The 26,131-nt window shown below is 39.6% G+C and overlaps 2 protein-coding genes across 5 annotated transcripts in view; both read left to right on the forward strand.

Moving 5' to 3' along the window:
- nsd3 (nuclear receptor binding SET domain protein 3) overlaps positions 1 to 13,408 on the forward strand; it is a 28,843-nt gene extending 15,435 nt beyond the window's left edge. For all 4 annotated transcript variants that reach the window (XM_013274878.3, XM_019365796.2, XM_013274880.3 and 1 more), the window contains 10 exons: positions 1,804 to 1,960; positions 4,320 to 4,522; positions 4,617 to 4,729; positions 4,826 to 4,972; positions 5,064 to 5,186; positions 5,730 to 5,846; positions 6,450 to 6,591; positions 6,704 to 6,810; positions 6,919 to 7,123; positions 8,039 to 13,408. In XM_013274878.3, coding sequence (XP_013130332.1) covers positions 1,804 to 1,960; positions 4,320 to 4,522; positions 4,617 to 4,729; positions 4,826 to 4,972; positions 5,064 to 5,186; positions 5,730 to 5,846; positions 6,450 to 6,591; positions 6,704 to 6,810; positions 6,919 to 7,123; positions 8,039 to 8,304 — 1,580 coding nt within the window. In that variant the 3' untranslated portion in view covers positions 8,305 to 13,408. The remainder of the gene's footprint in view (positions 1 to 1,803; positions 1,961 to 4,319; positions 4,523 to 4,616; positions 4,730 to 4,825; positions 4,973 to 5,063; positions 5,187 to 5,729; positions 5,847 to 6,449; positions 6,592 to 6,703; positions 6,811 to 6,918; positions 7,124 to 8,038) is intronic.
- Positions 13,409 to 15,220: 1,812 nt separating this feature from the next.
- plpp5 (phospholipid phosphatase 5) lies at positions 15,221 to 25,432 on the forward strand. The gene is made up of 8 exons (XM_003451043.4): positions 15,221 to 15,400; positions 17,239 to 17,379; positions 17,475 to 17,583; positions 18,800 to 18,890; positions 19,005 to 19,068; positions 19,155 to 19,279; positions 19,740 to 19,910; positions 21,312 to 25,432. The coding sequence occupies exons 2-8, from the start codon at positions 17,309 to 17,311 to the stop codon at positions 21,479 to 21,481; spliced, it is 801 nt and encodes a 266-aa protein (XP_003451091.1). The 5' UTR covers positions 15,221 to 15,400; positions 17,239 to 17,308; the 3' UTR covers positions 21,482 to 25,432.
- The last annotated feature ends 699 nt before the right edge of the window (positions 25,433 to 26,131 follow it).

Below are 26,131 nucleotides of genomic sequence, written 5' to 3' on the forward strand. Positions count from 1 at the left end.
TGACTTTACTGGCTCATTCACTTCTTTGGGGTCATATTGAATAAAACATGAATGTCGTTTTGTAAATTATGATTGTTCTCAGAGTCAAAAAGAAGTGTTTTCCAGAGTAAATGAAACCTTGCAGACTTTCCAAGACCGACTCTGAGGTGTCAGGATGTTTTCTTTTTGATGCTGAAGATGCTTCTTTATAGCTTTATGACTTTGGCTGAATATTTGGGCATCTATGATGTGACAAATTCTCTCTGCAAAGTTACAATGGGAAGCAACGCAGAGGAAGCAGTGTCGCAAACACAGATACTGTTCAGCAGGATGAGAGATATTTGGTTATTCGTCTTAGTTTAAGTCAATTACAGAATAAAGGATGGTCAGTGCAAAGCTAAAAGTCAGACTAATGTGGAAAAATCTCTTCATAACACAACTGATCTGAACAGCTCATGAATTTTGTTCACTCATCCTGTTGAACGTGAAAAGTTCTTATTTATCGTAGATCTGCTTTGTTTGTATGAGTGGTTCTTGCATGAGGCCCATCATAAAATTGGTTGTGCATCAGCAACCAATATACAAACTTCTTCGCTAAAATAGTCAGTTATAAAGAAAATAAATCAGTTTATCTGCTGGTAAAATACAATTGGTCCTCAGACCTGCAGCATCGCTGTATGAAGTCCCAATGCAGGGACGGACGCTCTGGGTTGGTTCAGGTTCTCTCTGTGGTTTGTGGAGCTTCTCGCTGCTGGAGGCGCATTGCTTCTCTGCTTCAGCACTCTGGGCTTGGTTTTGATTTGAAAGACCTCGTCCGGCGTCACCTCTTTTTATGGCAACTGCAACTAAGTTTGTTTTTGACTGAAAATTTCAAACAATATGACATTTTGGCTCCCCTCATGTTTTTGAGCTTTGACCTGCCTTGGATGGAATATAATCCTAATCATTTAGTACAATTAAGCAAAGAATTGTTTCCGGGTGATGGAGGTTAAATTACAGGGTTTTTTCTTCTTTTAAAAAAATTATAATTCTGCTATTGCATTGTTTTTAATTACATTTTGGAAATGGAAATACTGCAAAGATTTGATTCCATGCAAGCTGGTCTGTGCAGAATGTGGTATGTGTGATGGGAAAAGTTTGCTTTATGAGCTGGACTGCATGCCGGCTTTTTGCCAGTACTTTGTTATTTGAGTATAACCCTGATTCATTGTTAACCTGCTGGCTGATTTTTATTCCGGTGCTGCCGCATGTATTTCCCGTAAGACTGGTCTTGGTACAGTGCTCTGAATCTGATTGCCAGACATGCTGTAACCGCTGCAATAAAATGCTATACCCAAACCAGGAAACTCATGCAGGGTTTCCAACCATTTCATTCATGCAGTCAGGCTGTTACAGGAGGCTTCACCAGGCCTGAAGGTCCTAGCCTTAGTTTTTCATTTAGATTAATAACCATGTGTTATCGTGGTAGGAATGTCTTCATAAAGAACACTGTTTTAACCCACATTAGATGCTAGAAAACCACAATTGTATTCTGTATTTATAGACTTTGTACTAGTTTTACTTTTAGTTAATAGGCTTGTCTGCAAATGAGATTCAGAGTTTGACCAGCTGTTAAGGTGCATCACCTAATCATGCACTCCTCCTCTCTTTGCATACCCACCCCCTCCCCACAACGCATGCACACACACACACACACACACACACACACACACACACACACACACACACACACACGCACACACACGCAAACACACACACATCCAAACACACACACGCAAACACACACGCAAACACACACACATGTAAACATCCATACAAATGTAGGAGGCAAGTTGCTGTGCTGCGACTCATGCCCAGCTTCCTTCCACCCGGAGTGTCTGGAGATGGAGATGCCGGAGGGCTCGTGGTCCTGCAGCGATTGCAGGGCAGGGAAGAAACCTCACTACAAACAAATTGTCTGGGTCAAACTAGGCAACTACAGGTAGGAAGCACAGATTGTGGACAGCTGAGGGTTATGCAGCTGTCACTTTCTGGTATGGATGCATTTAAAGGATAGGATTGTGATAGTTTAGATTTCAGTGCATGGTTTCTACCTTTTAATCCTGTTTAAAAAAACAAAAAACAACAAAAAAACAAAACAAAACACAAAGTTGATTGCATGTATAGTCTCTGTGTCGTAGACCTCCACTGTTGTCCAGAAACCCAGTAATGACAAGCACTACTGTTTCCTTTCTTATAATAATCCTTATAGTCTTGATAATTTCAATCTGCCACAGAAGCTGAAACTGTTCAAGTATCTTTTGTCCAGAGCCTTAAAAAAAATGAAGACCAACAATCAGCCACAATATTAAAACCACCTTCCTAATACCGTTTATGTCCCCCTAGTGCTGCCAACACATGTCTGACGCATCAACTCATAGAATCCACTGAATGTTTCCTTTAGTATCGGGTACCATGACGTTAGCAGAAGATCCTTTAAGTCCTGCAAGTTGCAGAAGTTGCTGCTCAGTCAGAATGAGGATTTAGAGACTTTGGAGACCCAAGCAATATTTGTTTATTTAGCACTTTTTCCTCTCAAGAGTTACAAAGTCCTTTACAAGTATTATTTATAAAAGGTTAAAAAAAAAAGACACTAAAATTAAACCAAGCAGAAGACAAAAGAAATCATCATCAATCATTCTCCATTCCTGCTAGAAAACACCATCAGAGTGAACGCCTGCAATGAAGTTATGTATCTGGTCACAGTGTTTGTTCCATGTCATCGTAACAACCACATGAATACAAAAAACACTGATAGGAGCATCACACTGTCTCTGCCAGCTGTTATTCTTTCCATAGTGCATCCTGCTGCCATTTCATCCCCAGGTAAACAACACACACTCACCCAGCCGTGCACATGACGTAAAGAAGACGTGATTCATCAGACCCGACAACCATGGTCCATTTTTGATGCTCACATGACCACTGCTGGTGCTTAAAGCTGTGGACAGGGGTCAGCACGGGCACTCTGACCATGCGCTGCGATGCCCTCTGTGTGTTTTCCCCCTTTCTGTCATACTTTAACTAAAGAGCTGCTCCACTCAGTAATCACTAACAGTTATCATCTGTGTTGACCCTCAAACTATTCCCAAAATAGTGAAACCAGTCACCAGTGCTCTTAATTAAGTATAAAATTGTTGCAGAGCAGCTGGAATTTAAAGATAAAGGTGTATTGAGAGTGCTGACTGTTTTATTCATCAGTCTGTCATGGCCACCATTAAGATTTTCACTTATTTGTGCTACAGTAGCTCATCCGGCAGATCAGCGACACAGGACAGCCTTTATTCTTCAGTATAATCAGAGACAGTAATATAGTTCCCTGCTTGTATTCCCATGGGCCTCTGTTGGTAAATGCTGTGTACAGGCAACACAAAACAAGACGTACATTGCTGTTTGTCTCTTTAATTCTTTACTCACACAACCTTGTTTTTTCAGCTTCTAACACATACGTTTTAAGAATAGACTGTTAACCAGCTGCCTAATATATCCCACCCTATCATAGAGGATCTTGTAACTAGACTATTTTATTTAGCTGAGCTGTCAGTGGTTTAAGCGATCTGTTTTTTACTTGCATCTTCAGCAGGAAGAAATCTAATATGAGCCTGAGAACCGCAAACATGTCGGGGGGGTGCGTGCATGCAGATTGTTGGTCTTGGTCTGTTTAAACTCGGTGTAGCACATTGTTTTCACACCTCATGGGGAAACAGGATGTGATAATATAAATGCAGGTATTCAGGAAACACTGAGCAGTGCTTTTCGCTCTCACACTGACTGCGAGTCAGGCTCAATATTTGTCTCACAGTTTAGAATCTTCTGGCAGATTAAAGGTGTGCACACAGATAATTATTAATCTGCTGATGAAACAGCTCTGAATTTGATTACTCGCTGCATCGTGGATTTATCTGTAAATTTAGATTGTGGAATTTCATATCACAGGCTTCTGTGGCCTATAGGTATTTTTATTTTTTAGATTTTAATAATTTTTGTGGTAAAATTAGCATTTTTTTAGCCTAAAAAATTATAATATAACAATTTAAATACCCCCTTACTACCGAACACCACACCACTGATCCAGCCATCCGCTATAAAATGTCCTGCACCGCCTGGTCGAGGCTTTGTAGAAAGGGTTTATAAGATCGCAGGGAGGGTATACTGTTTGCTTTTGTTTTATAACAAAATAATAAGAAGCCATGTAAATATAAGAAATTAGATTATGTGTCCTCTTTTTCTGTTTTTTAAATAACTGGTTTTAATGTTCACTTTTGCCCTTGCTTTTCTAATAATGTCCCTTTGCCTGCCAGGTGGTGGCCTGCAGAGATCTGCAACCCTCGTCTGGTGCCATCAAACATTCAGAGTCTTCGGCACGATATTGGTGACTTCCCGGTTTTCTTCTTTGGCTCCCACGACTACTACTGGATCAACCAAGGCCGCGTCTTCCCATACGTGGAGAATGACAAGAACTTTGTCACAGGACAGATCAATATTAACAAAACCTTCAAGAAAGGTAAAATATTCATAAAATCCTTCCTTCTAATCTGTTGTGATTTCACTTCAAGCCAAAGGAAAGATGATTTTCTGAGTCACTATTCATCTTTTAGCTCTGGAAGAAGCAGCCCGGCGCTTTCAGGAGCTTAAGGCACAGAGGGAGAGCAGGGAGGCTCTAAAACAGGACCGCAATTCTCGTAAACCACCACCCTACAAGTTCATCAAGGTGAGCAGATGGAAAGACCAAAAGCTGGTTATAAGTTTTGATCGTCAAGTCTTCAGGGTTGTTACTAATTCTGTGGCTGCTGTGTTTTCCTGTCAGTCCAACAAGCCTGTGGGGAAAGTTCAGGTGCACGTGGCCGACTTGTCAGAAATTCAGCGATGCAACTGCAAGCCAGCAGACGAGCATCCCTGCAGCCTGGAATCCCAGTGTCTCAACCGCATGCTGCAGTACGAGTGTCACCCACAGGTCTGCATGCATCTTTGGGTTTTTATGTCATTTGTGAGTCAGGTAATACAATCTAACTTTTAACTTTCTGTGGTTCTGCTCCTGTGATCAGGTGTGCCCTGCAGGAGACAGCTGTGAGAATCAGTGTTTCTCCAAACGGCTGTATGCAGAAACAGAAGTGATAAAGACGGAAGGGCGTGGCTGGGGCCTCAGGACAAACCAGGCACTGAAGAAGGTGGGCGCTGCACTTAAAATGCAGACCTTTCATCTGAAGAGCCATCAGCACATCTGATTTGTATTTACTACAAGCTGAAATGTTAAATAAACCAATTTAAACTACTTTAACAATCAAATTAAACACAGAAGAATACAGAAAAATAAAAAGCTGAATAGATTACAATAAAAGCTCTTCTTATTAATCTTCCAAGCTGCCTACCCTGCAGAAAAGCTTTTAAATGCCCTAGTGTCTGTGTTATTTGTTAACATATGTTCATTTATGGTATAAGTATCTTCTTCTGCATACAAACAAAAACATCTGAGTGCTGTAGCAGTCTCCAGACGCGTAAATTCATAAATCTTTCCGTGGGTGTATGTATTTAAACTTAGAAATCAGTTTCATCTGCCAGACAAGAGTGTAAAAGTTCAGCAAATCAGTGGTTCTCATATGTGTGTTTGTTATTTGTTGTCATTCTGCTTCCTAGCAATAAGTAATTTTTAAGTAAGGGTGTCTGTGTGATACCTAAAACAATACAAATGTGTTGTTTGTTGTTTCCTGCAGGGTGACTTTGTGACCGAGTATGTGGGAGAGGTGATAGACTCAGAAGAGTGCCAGCAGCGAATTAAACGTGCCCATGAAAATCATGTGACCAACTTCTACATGCTCACCCTCACCAAGGTAACATCTGTGACGTTTACTGAATACTCAGAATACACAATGCTAACAACAATAGATAACCATAGACTGAACAGTAATGACCGCAGTGTGCTGAGGTGAGCAGCACCCAGCTCAAGAAGCTAACGTGAGCCTTCTTAAGCCCAGACTGAATTTAAACCTGTACGATGTTCCTCGAGCGCTCCACGTGTGACACATGACTCTTTGTGTGCACTGTATTTTTAATTTGGTGAGGTTTACATGCATGGCACTGCTGATTAACACTCACGTGACACCTGGCAAATGAGAGAGAGTTAGTGCTAAGTAACAGAATAATGTCACTCATCTACTATGGTCTGTAACATACAACAAGCTGTAATATTAGTCAGATAATCCATTAGAAACGCCCCAAAAGACTCCAACATACTTTTCGGTGACCTTAAATTGTTTTTGTTTTTTTCACTTCCTCGTTGATTTAATTTATCAGTCCTTGACCCTCCCATTTATTTGTTCATCCATTCATTTCTTTGTCCAATTTGGGGTCAGTTCACATAACATCCCTGATACATAAATCATCTACAGAAGAACATTTCCTAAACTGTGGTGTCTTAATACTCTTCCTGGTAGGATCGTGTAATCGACGCTGGCCCAAAAGGAAACTCCTCTCGGTTTATTAACCACAGCTGCAGCCCAAACTGCGAAACCCAAAAGTGGACGGTAAACGGCGACGTTCGTATTGGAATCTTTGCCCTTTGTGACATCGAGGCTGGTGAGTTAATCTGCAGCACTGACACGCGTTTTCCTTCATGTATATTAAATGCACTGAGAGCAAGTTAGACGATTCCTATTTAATGTTGCTCTTCTCCCTGGTGTCCCTGCAGGCACAGAGCTGACGTTTAACTACAATCTGCACTGTGTGGGCAACAGGAGAACGTCGTGTCACTGTGGATCAGACAACTGCTCTGGGTTCCTTGGGGTCCAGCCATCGGTGAGGACGTTTGTCATCCCCATTAAAATTCAGAGCACCTAAGAAGGAGCAGCCAAGTTTGGAACCTGTGCTTGATACCTCTTTCTTGTTTTATCACATTTCCTGCAGAGTGCTGCAGTGACGGAGAAAGAGGAAAAGGCCAGGAATGCAAAGATGAAGCAGAAGAAGCGGAAACTGCGGCCGGAGGGCAAACACACACACGAGTACTTTTGCTTCTGCTGCGGAAAAGGAGGCGAGCTGGTGATGTGTGACAGGAAGGACTGCCCAAAAGCATATCACCTGCTGTGTCTCAACCTCACCAAACCGCCATACGGTAACGACAGACATGAGTTTCTACATGCTTTTGTTTAGTTTGTGTTGCTCCTGAAATGTTTCTGCAGGTCAGTTTCTTGCAGTTGTCTGTCCATACTTTCAAACCCTCTCTATAATACTAAGTTATCAGTAATGTACCGGAAATTAAAGCAGATGTATTAGGACAGGATATTAGAAGAATTTCCTGTTCTGTAAATCATCTCATTGACAGCTCAAGTTTTTGTTTGGGATCTCTTTTTGAGGTTGGAAACACCTGTCCTCAAAAATCAGTTCACTCCATGACATAAAAAATCAGCACAGCAGGAAGACGACACAGGTGCACAGCATTTAAGTCACTGCTCCCACCCACCCCTGTATGCTCTCCCTATACATCACAGTTGAGCTTTCCATTTGGCATTTGTAGCTGGGACACATGCAGGATGCAGAAGTGTCAGAAGGAGGCAGGGAGAGACATCCACTCCATTTATTTTTAAAGCTTTTGTTTTTATCAGAAATGTAATAGAAAATATAAAAATTAAGCTACTCGGAGGAGGTAGATGTTACACTGATTGGAGGCTTTTTACCTTCATCCGTCTGTTTTGACTTCTGTGCTGAATTAGTGCCTAGATGACGATCTCTCAGCAGTGTCACAGTTAACAGGTTGGTGGAAGGCTCGTCCTGGGCCTATATCAAAGATCAGCACATACTCATTTGTAATCTGGCTCGCATGCTTTACACCAGTTTTCCTAATCAAAGAAAACACGAAGTGTGATGATCAGAGTTGTAATTGACATTTCAAGTGGACTGCAGATGTGGTGGTCTATATGTGATATATATTTTTAAATAATCTCCATTTTCAGTTCACAGACTTGATGCAAATAAGTACTCCTGTTTGGCGCTCTGCTAGCGTCTGTAATTAACCCCTTTTTGTCTCCAGGGCGGTGGGAATGCCCGTGGCATGACTGCAGCGTTTGCAGCAACCCAGCCTCGTCTCTCTGTGACTTCTGCCCTCGCTCCTTCTGCCGGGATCACGAGGCGGGGGCGCTCACCACCTCCTCCCTGGACGACCGCCTCTGTTGTTCCAGCCACAACCCACTCAGTCCCCTGGGGGCCAAATCCAGCTCCACCCAGCAGCGGCGCTCCGCTCAGAGCCCCGTCAGAGTCAAAGAGGAGCCGGAGTCAGGCCAGCCGGCCACGGAGTGATAAAACCCTTAATACCTCATTCCCTGCAAAGTGTGCTCCAATCCACCTCTGATCCGAAGCAGTGCACTACAACAGGGAATACAGTGCTTTTTTTTTTTTTTTTTTTTGACACATGCGATGGCCGCAACTCAGAGCTGAGACACGCTGACGAACACCTTGACGCTGTTTTGTGGCGGCAGCAGGAGAAGTGACCAGAAATCATCAGGCACCGTTTTCCCTCCTCTCTTGCCATAAAACACCACTACTTACACTCTCTGCAGCTCGCCTGCGCCCACCGGAGGGCCCAGGCCACCACCTCATTATGTTGTTTTTAAATTTTTACTACTATTTTTTTCTCTTTTCTTTCTTTCTTTTTCTTTTTTTTAAAAAGCAGTGTAAGCGTCGTCACGTCTCCAGTTCCTGGCACTTTGAAGAACTCACTGAGTGAGGTGGAGGAAGGGGCAGAGAGGAGGAAAAGGATGTGGGAGCTGAAGCTCTCCATCACCACCAAGCTGCTCCTCTCCTTGTTTACCTGCTGTAAGCTGTGGTCTCACACACAGGGTGGCTTTAGGATGGAGACGAGCCAGCTTTTCTCGTGATCTGTCATCCTCTTTATCTGTTAGAGAAAAGGAGCGGCGGGGAAATGACCAATTTTGTGCAATTTTAATTTTTTTTCCAGGACCACACTACATTCCAACCTTCCTTAAACATGGTTTTAATATGCTTATGGGTATAGATAAATATAATTATATACAGTATCTATGTTTGTTAATGTTTACAGACAGATTCTCTCACTTCATCTCAGTGAGTGGTGTATTATGTTTGTTTAGGTGTTGAACATTACGCAGACCTCCTTGTGAAAATAGTCCTATTAAGGTGAAATATAATGGTATATAGTGAAATGGTATGACATTTCAGAAGTTCTTGTGATTTTCATATTGCCAGTCTCACTCGCCATTCTGTACATAATTGGCTCACAATATTGTAAAATACTAAAAAGATCAGGAGGGGGCGGAGCCTCGCCTCTCTGATTGTTCTTGGAAGACGGAAAAGCTTTTTTTGTTTGTTTGTTTGTTTTTTTTGTAATAATAATTGAAAAAAAAAAAACCCAAGACAGATCCTTTTTAAAAAAACATTTCTTTCTTTAAAACTATGTTTTCATGTTTCCTCCAATTAGTTATTTGCAAAGTAGATGGAGGGGCCCAGCTTGTGATCACTGGTGCTGTCTTAAAGTATTGTTATTAAGCCTTAAGTTTGGGTTTTTAGCTGTAGTTACTACTGCCCAGATGCAGTCCACTTCGGTTGTTTCGGTTCGGCGTACTGTGACGGCTTTTGTTTTGTTTTCTGGGTTTTTGGGTTCTTTTCTTGCCAGACTTTTTCTGAAAAGCACTTTCACACGGCTCATTGCTACACACCTTAGCTAGGTCATACGTATACAGAAATGTATATTAAAAGAACATATGACAAGTGTTTCAAAATGGATACCTCTTCTTCTTGTATTATTGGAAGTTAAACTGTGTTGTAACTTTTTGCCTCTCGGTCAGAAACGTGGTGAGTGCTGGGTGTGGCTTGTTTCTTCTGAGGAAAGTGGCCTAAATGCTGTTTATATTTTATTTTTTTTGGTTTCAAATTTCTTTTATTGTTTGTTTTCTTTTAAATTTTTCTTTGGCACACAAGTAGGAAAGACTGCCAACCCAGCTTCGTACAAAAAAAAAAAAGAAAAAAAAAAAAAAAGTCCTCAGTGTCCTCCAGAGACACTTCTTCATTTTCCAGCTGGAGAAAACTCTTAAGGCTGGGCTTTATATGGAGACGTAATGGTGTAACAACAGTTCAGTCCAGTATAATGTACAAACTTCTGTACAGTGTTTTTAATCGCTCATCGTCAAATCTCAAATTTTTGTATTTATTGCACCACATTTTATACCAATTTCTTTTTCAAACACCAGTGCAGTAATTTGTCTCCCTCTGTAAGGAAATAGGCTTAAAAAACATATGGGGAGTTTTACGTAATATACCTGTATTTTCTTTCTTTTTCTTGTTTTTTTTTTTTTTGTTTGTTTTTTTTTAAACATTTGGTGTAATGATTCCACATCCGGTAACAGCCGCTGCTCATCAGCCTGTGTCGTGACTCACTGTAATTGGTGTTTAAAAGCAGTGTGAAGCACTTCAGTATTGGAATGTAAGGTTTCTGTTTCAGAGCAGGTTTTGCAGCCCGGACTCAGGTGGTTGTCACTGAAGGAAGCTTTTCTGTGATCGCGCCTTGCTTTGTGTTCTTCCTCAGTTACACTGATGTTTGTTTTGTTTTTTTTGTGCCCTTAAAAGATGTGTTTTCTCTTTAAAAAAAAAAAGAAAAAAAGAAGTGCAACAGGGTAAAATGGTGCCAATGTTTCCAATCAATATAGGTGATTTAGGGTCTTTTTAAACACTCAGTTGCCTGTTTATTAGATAAGACTTAAGAACTGGGATAAAACTTCGAGGAAGGTTATAATGCTCATTATTTTTCCACTGATATTGATGACAGCAGAATAAATTGAACCTTTTTCAGACATGATATGAAACATCCAGGGCTTCAAGGTGCTGACACTCATGTCTTGTTTTTTTCTTGTTTACCTGAGTGTTGTTGAGACTTCAGTCTACCCACACTGGTACATCACTAAGAGAGATCTGTCTTCGCAGACGAATGTTTTTATTTTAACTGCTAATAAAAACTGAGTCAGTGAGATAAAATGACATTATGTTCTTTATATTGTTGTTTAAGGCATTCTTTACTGAGCTGAGGAGCATGTGCAGTCCTAGTGGGATTGCATGCGTCGTAAACTCGTTCAGATGTCGATGGTGCTAGATTAATCTGGGGTAAATATCTGAAAGGATGATCTCTACCCCACCTTTTTCCCAGTCACCAGCTGGGATTGTCTCCAGCGTCTTGTTACACTATAGCTTCTAAATGGACAGTTTTCTTCTCCGGCCTCTAAAACAGGGATGTCAAACTTATTTTACATCAAAGGCCACATGGAGCCCACTTTGATACTTAGTAACTGTAAAAATACAGTTAAAAGTCCAAAAAGTGTATCCCCTCAATATTTCCAAAGCTGGCCAGATTGGAGTCTTTGCCAGGCCAGTTCTGGCCCCCGGGCCTTCTGTTTGACACCCTGCTCTAAAAAATTTGATGCCTCTAAAACCAAAAGCTGAGCGTTATAGCTTTCTTTAACATTTTATTTCAGGCCTGATAGCAATGTGGGTTGTTGTTGGTTTTTCCTAATAAACTGGCAGCTGGCTGTAAATCATGAGGGAGAAAGAATGAAAGCCTCCGAATGCAGAAAAATAAGACGTACTACATGTGTTTTAGTTGTTTGAAAATACTCCCCGGTCACTGACAAATTATGTTAATATGCAAAAGTCTGATTTCTGCGCGCTGCAGGATTTCAATTTAAGGGTGAGGCCTTGAACGAACTCTGGACACTGCTTCTCGCTTGTGGCACACAACACAAGACCTGATTAGTTTAGGCAAAGTTTGAGGCAGGACACATGATGCCTACTCACTCGCCGTGATAATCACCTGACTTTTTAATGTCCGACCGCAGCGCGTCAGATATTTGTGAAAACGGGGGCGTTAAAGTCAGATTTAATTCGACCACAGGGAAACTTTTTGGGGTGAGACTCATGTTTTAATTGACTGATGTGCATTCAGAAATGCATAGAAAAGCTTGAACTTTGAACTTTTTGCCACTTTCAAGTTAAAGTCTCTCACTTTTCTGCATTCGGCAGTTTCTTTCCTATAATTCCTGTTGTTTTGAGCCTTTCAGGAAGCCTTTTTTAAAGGTGGGATTCCTGGAAGGTGGGGGAAAAAAAGAAAAAAAAATGGGATAGTTGTATTTGTTTTTTTTTTTTTAATGCAATTAAGCACTCCTCCTAGTTTTTCTTTTATTTTTACAACTGTATTCCTTGATAATCAAGTAGGTCCATGACTAAAGCACCTATTTGTGTACTCCAAAAGGTCTGTGCGTCTAAACTTGAATTTTCTTTTTTTTTTAATTTATTGATGTACTGTTTGTTTGTTTAGGTTTGGGTTTTTTTGAGCACAGGTTTCGTACGTGTGTGATTATTGAACTGTAGGCATCCCTGACTCGTGTTAGCTGCTTAAACAAAAGTCTGATCATTTGTGATGATAAAACTTGTCTTAAAGCTTCTGTTTTTTTTCTGTTGTTTAGCTGAACTGCATGCTTCCAGACAACGACTTATTGCCAATGTTTTTTATTTTTGTTTGGGTTTTTTTTTTGTTTTGTTTTTATTGTATTGCACAGAGATTCTGCAAAACCGAACGGCCTTTATTTTCCTTTGCACCTGCAGATCGCATGATCGCGCTCATTTCTTTGTGCCAGTTTGTCCTCTCCCGGCCCTCCTGCCTGACGCAGCAGCAGTATTATTTAAGTGTCCATCTGAGTTACTTCAGAAACTGTCTGGTGTGTATGTTTTGGTTTGAAGAGACAGCATGTTTGCTCTCATTTAAGTGGCCCTTAAATACGCCCAAGGAGGATTTGATTTGATTTGTTTTCCACCCCCCTTTTTCTGTGTCAAAGGGCATGTTTCAGTTCACTGTGATGTCTTTTGTGTTTTGTGCAATGTTGCCGACTGTCATTTTGTTTTTCTTTTGTTTTTCTTTTTAATTAACATGCTGTCAAATAGTGTTGGAATAAATAAATAAATTCACCTTCATAAGCACTCATCATCTCTTTTTACTTGTAGTAAAATTGCTTACAGTAACTCTAACTGGGGTCATATCTATCTCTCTTGGTGTTGCTTCAATTAAAAAGTGGATGAACACAAAATACCATGTTAATTACTGTTCAACCTGTGTTACTGCATACTACATTATTGTTGAAGAACTTGTAAATAGTTTGCATTGAACTTGCATAGGATCTTGTTACTGTGGCGTGCTCTTTTTGCCTGTAAAATTCTGCTTCTAAATGTGTGTGACTGTTGAGACGACACTCTTTTTGTACATGACTGTCTTTTTATTTGAGGATATTGATTCTGTCCTTTTTCATTCGAAAGTTGAGTTTGAAGAGTTCAGACATGCCTGAAGTTTGACTTTAATAAAGCTGTACTCTGTCTCAGTGAAACACTCCCACTGTTTGTGGCTTCTTTTTTTTTAATTGTTTGGTGAGAACACAGTGAACCAGAGTGAAATGCATCCAGGGGCAAAATCTTACCACTCGGCAGTGGAGTTATTATACAGTCGTGGCAAAGGCAAAGTACACCGTCTTTCAGTTCGAAGGTTTTACACAACAAAACTCATATGAACAACAACACAAGGTCATAAGCTTTATTTATGACCTTACATTAGACCCTAGAGTACTTTGGTAAACATAGGTTTATGGTTGACTCATTGACTGCTAAACAAGCACCAATCATCATCCCTCCACCACCATGTTTGATATAAGGTGTTTGGATTTCTCCAAACGTCCTGCTGTGTTCAGACATCTCCACTTGTTTCAACATTTTCAACTTCCTCCTGGCAGCACATGCTGTTATGAATTTTAACCTTTACCATGCTAACTGAGGAATGGATCTTGTATAACTTTTTTGCCACTATCTGATCATTTAAAGAGTGTTACACAACTTGCCTCATTCACCCATTTTTTCCTATGCGCTTTCTATGTAACCTTCCAAGTAGTGGGAGACCTGCTCTACCACCTGAGCTACAGCCACCCCTATACATGGAGAGTGAAAAGAGGTGAGTGACGAAGAACAATGTATCCCCTCAGCGGCCTAGGGTTGAGGGTCACCTGATCCAGCCCTAACTATATGCTTTTTTTCAAAAAGGGAAAGTTTTAAGGCTAGTCATAAAGGTAGAGAGGGGTCTGTCTCCTGAATCCAAACTGGGATCTGGTTCCATGGAAGAAGAACCTGAACGCAGAAGGCTCTGTCTCCCATTCTACTTTTAAATATCTGAGGAACCACAAGTAAGCCTAAAAGTCTGAGAGAGAACAGCTGTATTGAGATAATATGGAAGCAGTAATGGTGTGTCTAAGTCTGTCCACATACAGCTTCTGCATTTTGGCAAATTTTTCATTGTTCATCTAAGGTTCTGTGTACCTGATATGAAGACCCAGACTGGAGTATTCGTAAGGGGCAGATTTAAGACTCAGTTATATACATATATAAAGTCTCAATCAACCCTAATCAGGCTGGTGCCTGATAACAAGATTTAACCAAAGTCACAAAGACCAATTTATTAATTTATGCAAAAAGTGAAGTATTTTACGAAGACGCAGCAGTTAAGAAACAAACATTTAGGCAATGAATCATGCAGACATCTTCTGAAACCTCTAGGTGGCAATTCGTAACGTGACGTGGCTTCTTGCATCCCACGTGTCAAGCAGAAAAAAGTGATCTGCGATAACTTCCGGTTTACAAAACATCAAGCAAATGTTTTTTCTCCTTTGGAACGGACATGGAACGAACATAGATCACATTGAGTCAATGTGATCATCTTGAAGCATTTATATCATGAGTACATTACATCCCCCCCACCCCTCGCGAAATAAAGTAAACGAAAGATATTTTTTTTAAAAACAAAAACAGCAAAAAAGAAATATCCATCGAAAATTACTGAATTAACACTTTTATACCTTGATTAAAGATCACATGTTACTAAATAATACACAGGGGAAAAAGTAATAAACTGTCACCATACCTCAGTTTTATAATTGCTGGCCACCTTTTTTATATACTTTAAAAAAAAATGTACACAGTAAACTACACAATCACAATTCTTCACTACAACTCGCTTTTTTGAATATACCTTTATACTGTGTCTCTATCTATCTATCTATCTATCTATCTAGAGTACAACTGGACTGAGCCGCATTTAACATAACACTTTAATTTTTAAGGCTTTTATTTCGAAAGCTCACACCAGACGCGCGCGCGGTGTCCGTTAGCTTCACGCAGCGCTCCTCCTCATCCTCCTCCTCCGTGACATCCCTGTTTCTCTCAAATCTAAGAATGCGCGACTTCCACCTTCGGTAGACACAGAAGAGTTAGAGGCCTGCTTTATGTTACAAGAAGATGAAACTATGAGGATAAAAAGATAAAGAACAGCTTCCGGTTTAAGGTTAGTAATGTTCATTTTTGTTAATTTGCTTGACAACGCGGAAATCGGCCAGATGTCTATGATGACAGATGTTGCTAGCTTAGCTTAGCTTAGTCTGCTAACGTATACTTTGTACAGATCACTTAAATAAAGCTCATTTTTATTTCATTTTCCTCTGTACCGACGGGACTCATTATAATTTAATGCGTTTATGTTATATCCGGTCAAATGGAAGCTCTTTAATATTTAGAGCATCTGGAAGTGGAGGGCACAGGTGCAGCATGTTGGCCTTTATGCCACATTTTAGACGTGGTCAGTGTAAATACTAATGTAAACTGCCTTTTTATCTTTATCTGTGTTTATCTATGAGGACATACGATGTGTAAAAAAGGGGATTCATCTAATTATTTTTTTGGGATTTTTGTTTAAATGATAAGCTCAAATAGGCGCATTTGACATCGTTTTGCCTGTGATTTCAAATGAATGGTGCACTCATGTATTTATTAAGATTATTTTCTCCTCCTTTAGACCAACACCAGATGTTAAGTGTCAAGATCATTTTACATACACCCCATTTTTATGGAGTCCCTTAAGATAGAGTTGTTTTTAATCTTGTGGTAATCAAGTTATTTGGCTTTTGAGAGCATTTTATTGTGGACACAAGTTACACAACGGTTTTTATCTTGTGCAAACAGGTTATTTATCTCTTCGAGCAAGTGATTCTCTTAAGCAAACAAGTAATAAGATAAAAAATATCACCTTACAGGACTTAATGGGCTCCATATATTTACTGTAGTACGGTGTTTATATTTGCTGTTTCTCTGTATATAGGATGTATAAATAATGTAAGTAGCTTTGCTTTAATGGTGATTATTTTGAGAAACTTGGAATTGTTACCTTTCATGCGACGTTTCATGCACTCATTTTGGTAAACAGGGTTATCTTTTAACTTAATTTCAAACGACGGGTGGTTGAACTGGAGGTGGTAGAGTTGTTAAGATTTTTATTGGGAGTAATGGAACGGATTACAAATGAGTACATCAGAGGTTCAACTCAGGTTGAGTGTTTGGAGATAAAGTTAGGGGGTTAGGCCGAAATGATTTGGGCATTTGCAGAAGAGGAATAGTGGATATACTGGACAAAGAATGTTGAAGATGTAGCTGCCATGCAGGAGGAAAAGAGGAATACTTCAAAGGAATTTTCATGGCTGTAGTGAAGGAAATTTGGTGTGACAGAGGAGGATGGTAAGGATAGGGGGAGATGGAGGCAGGTGATTGGCTGTAGATGTTAAGGTTAAAACTAGACTTACAGCCCAAAATATTAACCAGTATAGTTGATTCTGTTCATCTGGACGAACAGAATCAACTTTCGGAGATTTACTTACCTGGATGATTGAGCATGCATCAAGATGTATTAACCAGTATCACCAGTTCACAGGTAGAAAGCACATAAGAAGAAATATCAGTCCTGGGATTCACTACTTAGAAACTTTGTCTTTCCATAGTTCAGAATTATTATTTTTCTGTAGAAATATTTGTTTGTGTTTCTCATCTTTACAAAAACAGAGATCTCAGGGGTGTCTTAGGTTTGATCTGGGGCCTCCTCCTGGAACACCTCACATAGGAGGTGCCCAGGAAATAACTGAACCACCTCAAAAGAATAAAGCTGAATAAATTCAGCTGTTTGTAATGCACATACATGTAACTAAAGTATTTTGCATAAATCACTGTAACTATTTACCTGCTAACCATCTACCAAAAAAATCAATAATCTTCTCATCGTTTAGGTTTCATTGTTTTTCTTTCAACATCTAAATTAAAGGTATGATAAACTAAAACTCTGCTCTCCATTGTCTTTAGTCCCAATTAAGTTAAAAGATGGTGGAGTAAAGATGTTTGCTGTTGACTGACGTCCACTCCGAGAAACAAAATGAAGAGGAGGCTGCTGCGTGGTTTCCTGTCAGAAATTTCCATCCGGCTGGCGCTGTTGGTGGTGTTCCTGTAAGTTATCCCTGGGACAGGCACGACATCTGAATGCAACCATTTTGTTTTGTTGTGGGCAAACACCACCTTAACACCGTTTGTGCTTTGCTCAGTGTGACGGAGCAGCTTCCTCCTTTCTACCGTGAGATCCAGGCAGAGGAGATGTGGCTGTATAAATTCCACCGCGTGGAGAAGGACCATGTACCCACCTCTCTTATGTTTGTGAGTATAGCTGTTTGATAAACTGGAATAAATAAAATCCCTCTGGTCATTTTTGTACTTTATTGGAACAGGTTAACTTTCTGCCGTTTTTTTAGGATCATTGTAACGTTTCTTTTAAGAACCTTAACTCCCATAAGTTCATATTTCTGTGATAGAAAAATATTCATAATATATCATATCTCTCTGGATTTTTATTAGCTTTAAAATTAAACCACATGATGGCTAATTTACATATTAAATGAACATCTTGTCTTTTTAGTTTTGATATGTTTTGACGCACATCAAGAATGTAGCTATAACACATGTAGATATATGATCATGTAAATCTTTTGTTTACAGTTGTTTGTTCTGATGACGTAGAGTTAATATTTACTGATTATGACTGAGCTCTCACAGGGTAAAAGGGGAAATCATTTTAAACAAGTACGGCACGTGGAAAAAATCGTAAAGTCCCTCTGTGACTGCAGAGGGGGAGTTTTGAGAAGTTTGATAAACTGCCTCAAAAATTTTAGAGGTGTGGAGTGTGGAGAAGAAATAAGTTTACCCAGACCTCTGCAGTCCACTCTTGATGACTGCTGAGGTCTGGGTAAGAGCTCCAGAGTACGACTGCATACATCCACTGCATACTTGTTTTTTTGTCATAAATAGTCAACATAAAGATGTTGACCCATTGCAATCTGGGTAAATCCTGGTTATGAATTTCCAATTTATGGTCTGAGTAAATATCTTGATTTCCTTAAAAATGGTTGGTCTATTATCCTGAAAGTTTTAGGAGTCCTAAATCAGCAGCATAGGACAAAAGCTGTACTGCACAATGGAGTATTTGATATGTCCAATAATATGATTTTGAAAATGATCTAAAAGGTCGTAAAAAATAAAGCAAAAAATAGTAGCAAAAGTAGCAAAAAATAAATAAAACAGTGGCGAAATCTAGTTTAGTTACCAAAAAAAAAGCCCCATGTTTTTAAATTCTACCAGTAACCATATTTATGAGTTATAAGTAAATCACCAATCATACAGCAGGTGTTGTTAAAGGGGTAAACTTTCCATAGAGGCTGTAAATGTGCTTTTCACTGCTGTAACGTTAGACATTTTAATATTGAAGTCTGTGGAGAGTTTTGTGTGTGTGTGTGTGTGTGTGTGTGTGTCCAGTCTCAGATAGAGAGTTTTTACAATTATTACTGTTATGATCTCCTCTTTTGTTGATCTGTTACAGAGTGTGGCGGTTTGCACCCCCCTGATTGTAATCCTGGCTTTCACCTTCCTGAATAAGTCGGAGCGTGGCGATCTGAAGGAAGCCTCACTGGGTAAGAAACTCATGCAGAAGAGCTTTTTGGTTTGTCGCATTTAAATGTGTGGGCTGGCTTTTTGAGTTGACTTATCTTTTTCATGATTCAGTTCTTTTTCCCCCTGTCATCCAGCTGTGACTCTGACTCTAGTGCTGAACGGGGTTTTCACGAATGTCATCAAACTTGTAGTTGGCAGGTAAGCAGGTTACATCACATAGCACATTCAACGTTAACCAGAAGCACACATTTGTCCTCCATGTTCATTCTGTGTCACATCCTCAGGCCACGACCAGACTTCTTCTACCGCTGTTTCCCAGACGGTCAGATGAATCTGGAGCTGCGATGCAGTGGTGACCCAGATGTCATCATGGAAGGCAGAAAGAGCTTTCCCAGCGGGCATTCTTCCTGTAAGAGGCTGTTATGGTCAATTATGGCTGCAGAGCTGGTACATTTTCATCAGCAGGCAACAAGAAAAGTAAATGGAGGCACAGAGTGAGGCAGGGGGGCGTATATCTCAATGCACATGTATCCAAGTGTGTAATAGCCTTTAGGCTCTTATTTCATTGTTAGAGTCATGCTTGAGTTATAGTACTGCCTTAAATCTATGAGCATAAAAACTTATCAGAAATGCAACTACACATCTCAGTGAGGTAGAATTCAGCAGCTGAAGTCTCTCTGCCCTTTGTTTCAAGAAAAGGAACTGTATGAGATTTTTTAGCCTCTTAATAGCAGAGTAGTGCAGACCACATCATTAACTGGTGGGGATTCAGCGCAGTGCTATAATTTCAGCTCTGATTTCCCATTTTGTTGCATAAAACATCCTCTGGCTCTCTTTCATCCCTTCCGTTTCTTTCTCTTTTGTTGCAGTTGCCTTTGCAGGTTTGGGCTTCACAGCGCTCTACATTGCAGGAAAGCTGCGCTGCTTCACTGCAGCAGGCCAAGGCCGAGCGTGGCGGCTGTGTGCCTTCCTCACTCCTTTACTCATTGCAGCTGTGATCGCTCTCTCCAGAACCTGTGACTACAAACACCACTGGCAAGGTCGGTTAAATGGGCTTGGTCTGAACACTGCAAAATAAGTTATTAATTAACTGACCAGATTTTTTGAAGGCCAAGTTCACTACCACACCCACCCCTGATTACTGCCAGACCTGTTGTTTTAAAAAAACAACCTATTAAATAGAAAATGTCTGACAAAGTGAAGACACAGCTGAGAAACAAAGTCATTGACATCTATGGGCTTGGTCAGCAAATGATGCTGAGAGCCATTGTATTGTATTGTATCTTTATTTTGAATGATGTTAAAATAGTCTAACAACAACAGAGAAAAAAGAGACAAACAAACAAAACAAAACAAAAGGAAAACAATACAGTAATATTTATAAATAACTTGCATGTTAAAAAAGAAGTAGGAAGAAGCATAAGCTTATTTAATCCCACCCCCTTTCCACTATTTAGTAACTAAGAGTCAACACTTTTTCTTCCTGTTTATGCCCTATCCATCATAGATTATTCCTTACAATTTGTTACATGTTACATGTATTTGCTTTTGTGTTTTGCCATTATCCACTAATGGAGAAAACTTGGTGAACAGTAATGAACCTTCCCAGGAGTGGCCAGCCTACCAAAATTACTCCAAGATTGCATCAATGACTCAAAAGAACCCAGAAAAACATCTAAGGATGTCTCTGGCAAGGAGAAAACCACTGCTGACCAAAAAGAACACAAAGTCTCGTCTCACATTTGCCAATGATCCCCAAGATTTTTGTGAAAATATTCTGTGAACTGATGAGACAAAAGAGGAACTTTTTGAAATTTTTGAGTCCCATTAAATCTTGAATAAAACTAACACAGCATTTCGTAAAAAGAACGTCATAACAACAGTTAAACATGGTGGTGGTAGTGTGATAGTCTGGGGCTGCGTCAGGACCTCCACAACTTGTTGCGACTGATGGAAGCATGAATTCTGCTCTCTACCAGAAAATGTGAAAAAAGGAAGGTTTTGGAATGACCTACTCAGAATCTGGATTTAAATCTGATTCACGTCTGTCGCATGACCTTAAACGGGCTCCTCATCATTGAAAACCCTTCAATGTGACTTAATTGCAATTCTGCAAAGAAGAGTGGGGCACATCACCTTCACAGCAATGTGACAGACTCATTGTCAGTTATCACACATGCTTGATTGCAGTTCTTGGTGTGAAATGTGGCACTTTAGGTTTACGGGCAATGACTTTTTCACAAAGCTCCAGGTAGGTTTGGATAACTTTTCACATTCGCATGATGAACCCAGGTGCTTGTGTTAGTTATGTCCATTTTCCCTTAAAAAAACCACAACAAAAAAACCCAACCTATGAATAGTGTACAATAGTGCATAATGTAAATAAGGGACTAATTTAGTAAAAGTTCTTATCTGTGTTGTTATGTGTCTCCTTTATGCAGATGTGCTGGTGGGGTCTCTGCTGGGTCTCGCCTTCGCCTGGCTGTGCTACAGGCAGCACTACCCTCCTCTTCGGGACCCAGACTGCCACAGACCTCTGCGTCACAGAGAGACTGTTCCTGCCGCACAGGAGCGCAAGCTGGCCAACTCCACCTACATCCTGCCCATGTAGAAAAGCTGTAACTGCATTTTCCTCTTTGCTGGTGTCATTTAAACTGGGTTGCACAGTAATCCATGTAATACTGGTTTTCACATCTTTAGGGCTGGGCAGCATATCGGTATTTAAGTTGATCATTAATCATTGTCAATGTATTCTCTGGGTTTTCTTTTTTTTTAGAGGGAGACATGATACACAGTTTCTTTTCTGGAATGAAATTGCATCAATTACCGGTTCAAATTTTCTCCTGCATTGTTTCTGAAACCCTTGAGAGCTACACTAGCACATTAGCAGTTGTCTTTCTAGTCCCGTAATTACCCAGCAAACATGGTCAAAACCCAGATGATATCTCCCAGGTCAAAAGAGGTCGCAGTACGACCACAAAAACTAAACCGTAGACAGATGTATGTCAGTGTTGTTTCAGCGTAGAATAGAGGCAAGGTCAGACAGCCTCTTGCAAAGTGAGAAATAATAAATTGGGTTACTGCAAAAACACTTTATATTTTTACAGTTTTCTGCATCTAAACTGTATTTCATTTGTGGCACAGTGAACTTTATGCATTGAACTTTTACAATTATCCCCTCCCTGTCCTCGATGTCAGTGTCATAGACTCAGGAAAGCTCAGGAAAAGAAAGAGGTCACACTTGACATGATTATTTTTTCTCCTGATTCCTCCTCTCGAGACACTTCTTTGTTTTATTCTCATCAATAAGGAGATAGTGAGGAAAAAAATCTTGAACACAAGCTTTCTCTTACTAGAAAGTCCAACAATGATGTCAGTTAATCTCATGTATTTTTCCAACTGTGACTTGATGTCTGAAAATTCTGCCGTGACAGTTATTCAGTGTCGAAATGTTTGCTGGGTACAGATGGGATATCTCATTATCATGATGCTGTTCTCCACGTGGCCCAGCTCTGCACACTCTGTGTATTGTGCCTATAGATCACATACTTTACTCACAACAGCTGAGCAGGTTATCTACACAGCCACTGTACAAATAGTCCACCACTCATCAGTCTCTGGCTCAGCTGCTGTGAAAGAGTTTTTCATGTGAGAATCACTTTGTGATTGTTTTATAAACTTGCAACTTTGTAAAGAAGTAGGGTTGAGGCTTAAAGGGAAGCTAACTGCACTCTGAGGTTCATTTCTGTGCATAGACGCCTCCTCTTGTGAGAAGAATCGAAACTCAATGCCTGAGAATTTTTCACCATCTGTTTCGGTCTTTGTGGTTTTGGAGCTGGCTCAGGCTTAAACAAACACTGGGAGCAAACATCAGTGTGTTAGGGGTCAAAGTCCTTGACTGTCCTGTCTGTTCACAGATCAAAATAGCACAAACACACCTAGTAAAACCTCAGAGAAGCATGTTATGACAAGATGACACAGACAGTAAGATGTGATTAAATGATCCAGTGTAATGGAACCTTTGAGCTTAGATGCTAGTGACCACCAGACCGTGTCTCTCTTGGGGTTTCTGGGTAAAACTGCATCTGTCGTGATGCCTGTTATAGCATATCACAACACTAAGATACTTTGTGGTAGAATTTTGTTGTTTTTGATAAGGAATTGGGTAAAGACACAGGATTGTCTTTGTTATACCTGCAAATTAAGAATGTGAAATTAACTTTATGCTGCCATAAAGTGCAGTGGCAGCAGCAGCCTTTCAGTTTAAACTAAGCCTGGCTTGATGTTGGCTGGTCCCATGATTAAATCATAGCTATCAAGAAGTTAAATATTACTTTGACTTTCCCATCTTTTCTGTGGTGTTTTGATGCTTTGATGATGTAAAACTTTGAAAAAAGTCACCACTTTATAGGTAAAACCTTCTTAAACTGCTGAGCACTGTTGTTAAAACAAAAGTGCAATTAATAGGGACTATTTTCAGCTGCGGATGAATAAACATATAACATTCCAGTAGTTTTTGGACAGCAGTGAAGCTCTGTGGCACAGAGGAAAACAGTATTTGTTTTGGTTTTGAACATATATTGGGTTTAGTGATTAAAAGTATATAACACCTCCAAGTGATTCTGTTAAATGAACTTTCATTAGTGCAAACAACTAAGCACTCCTCTTGCATTTAAAGCCAAGTTAACGTAAAACACATTGATCACGCTTATTTATTTTTACTTTATCGAATGCTTTAAAACTTTGTCTTCCTATAATATATGTTCAATGTTCCCATTTTTTGATTTTTTTTTAAATAACTTCTCTGTAAAAAGTTCTCCACAATATTAACATCCTGATGTAGCAGTGCTGCTTTACGCTTCTCACAGTTTTTCCAGTGCCTGCTTTGCTTTAAATGATAAAATCATCTCTGGTGTAACAGGACAGCTCAGCCAATCACGTTATTCCAAGTCACCATAACTGTAAAGCGAGTTAAACGAGTCTTCTCAGGCTTACTGTAGATGGGGTACTGTAGGTACTGTTTTAACCTCTCCAGGCGATGGTGCTACCCTCCCAGTGCTCCTGCTGGTCAGGTTTTTCTCTCCGGCATGTAAACTCCTCGATCGTAATCTCAGACATTTAACACTACAATTTGTGGTTCGGGCGTATTTTGAGTTTTTATTTATTTAATGTATTTTTTTTTTTTCTGTTTGTGTGTTGAACCGGCCAAAGTTTTGCACGGTTAACCCGAGCATAAAAGCAGCTGGATCTCAGTGGTTACAGACCAAACTTGGCATAAAGAAAGCGGATGAATTTTGTGCCTTTGTTTACTACGTTCCTCTCAGTTTATGAATGAAGTATATGCTGCATGTTATGGTGTATGCTCTCTGTCATGTAACTTTTTTTCCTTAATCTACCTTTTTTTTTGTTTGTTTTTGTTTCCAGTGTATTCACTTGTAAAGAAACTACACAGTGAATATGGCATGCTGCTTTTTTTTTTTTAACCTCAGAAAGAAACGTGTCATTTCCTTTTACTCAGTGGATTAATTGTTGGTGGACTCAAAAGTGAAGACGTGTGTGGATAATGTCAAATTTTTACAAAATGAGACAAGAGGAGAGAAATCGTATCTGAATTTCTTTGACAGATGTTTTGGGGTTGGTGTACAAGTATGTTTACTTTTGGGGGAATGCAGGATTTTACTTGAATTTTTAATATTTGTAACTTTAGAAGTGGTTAGGATGAAAATGGGAGCAAAGTTGTGGGTAAACTTTGAAGGTATGACTCACCCTGAAGTCGGACATACACATTTTTCCTCCAGCCTGTAGTGGTGTCTATAATCTTAAATAAAAGGAGCTAAATGTCCATAGTCAAAGAAAAAAATCTGAATTTTAAAATGTAATTTGGGGATCTCTAAGCTACAGAGTCAAGCACCATAAAGACAAAAAGATTTCTACAGCTGATTTCTACCAATCTGACCAACTCGTACTAGAATTGTCTTGATGAATAAACAAGGAAAAATCTGTAAGTTAGATTTTTGGGGTGAACTGTCCCTTTAAGGCAAAAAAAGTTCATTAGGCTGCTGCGTTTTCATAAAATCCTGCATGTTTCACACATATTTTTGTCATTGCTTCCATCCATTCTGTTAATTTATGTAATTTCAGGGCATTCAGAGTGATGTTGGGGGATTCTGCTGAGACTTTACTGTTTGCTTTGTTCATGCCATGATCGTACAGCTCATTCTGCTTATGCTTATGTGCTGTTTGTGTTGTGATGCTTTTAATGAATCTCCCCATGACACTGAATGATCTCTTGTCCTTTGTGTGTTTTCTTTGGAGTCAGCAGTCCTGGTTTTGAGTTTGTATGTGATGATGGATGATTAATAAATGAGTTTAAAACGCATGTGCATATCAAATTATGACACACCAGTATTTGTAGATGATGTATTGGGAGATAATGTCCTGGATATTGTATGTATTTACATATTGTGTGTGGTAATAATTCAGATTTTTAAACCTCTAATCAAAGCTGTCACGCGTGCCACCTCTCTTTTTGTAGTTTTTCACCTATTAAAATCAAACTGAAGCATGTAGTTCTGCTGGTTGCCAAAAATATAGAAACAAGTCTCCTCTTTGGAAATTATTTTACGGTATTTTAAGTAATGACTTCCCAGTGTAATGGACAGTTGGTGGGTGGATAGTTTAGCAGACGTTAGGGTGTGTAAATCAGATTCAGGTAGTGACACACAAAAAAACAATTGAACACACCTTTTTTTTTATATATATAATAGAATTCAGTTCGACTTGTTTTGTGAGTTTGCGGGAGAAGTTTTCTTTCAAGGCTTTTTGCCAGACAAGCTCATGAGATACATTTATATAATATTTAAGTGGAAAGAGGTGGGGCAAAATCCTTTCCAATATGTTTTAATCTAAATCAATGAAGTACTTCTTAAAATTTCAGTCTATAACAGCTTTTATCATTAAAGTGTAAAAATGTGTGATGACTGCCACTTCTATAGCTATGCCAATGACAACATCTTTAATAGTACATATTTGTAAAGTGTGTGTCACTACTGAGCTCCAGATTTACATTAATAAATTTATGCTCGGTTAAGTGAACCTCTCATATAAATCCACATTTTTTTCTGTTATTGTAACCACACAGTGGAAACTCTACAATTTTGTGAATGTGTGAAGTGTGTGCATAAGTCATTGTTTTAGAATTTTTACAGACTTAAAACAGTATGGTACAGAGATCATAGTTAACTCTGTGAGGTTTTTGCTT

This window comes from Oreochromis niloticus, linkage group LG12 (assembly GCF_001858045.2).
Source record: "Oreochromis niloticus isolate F11D_XX linkage group LG12, O_niloticus_UMD_NMBU, whole genome shotgun sequence".
Classification (NCBI taxonomy): domain Eukaryota; kingdom Metazoa; phylum Chordata; class Actinopteri; order Cichliformes; family Cichlidae; genus Oreochromis; species Oreochromis niloticus.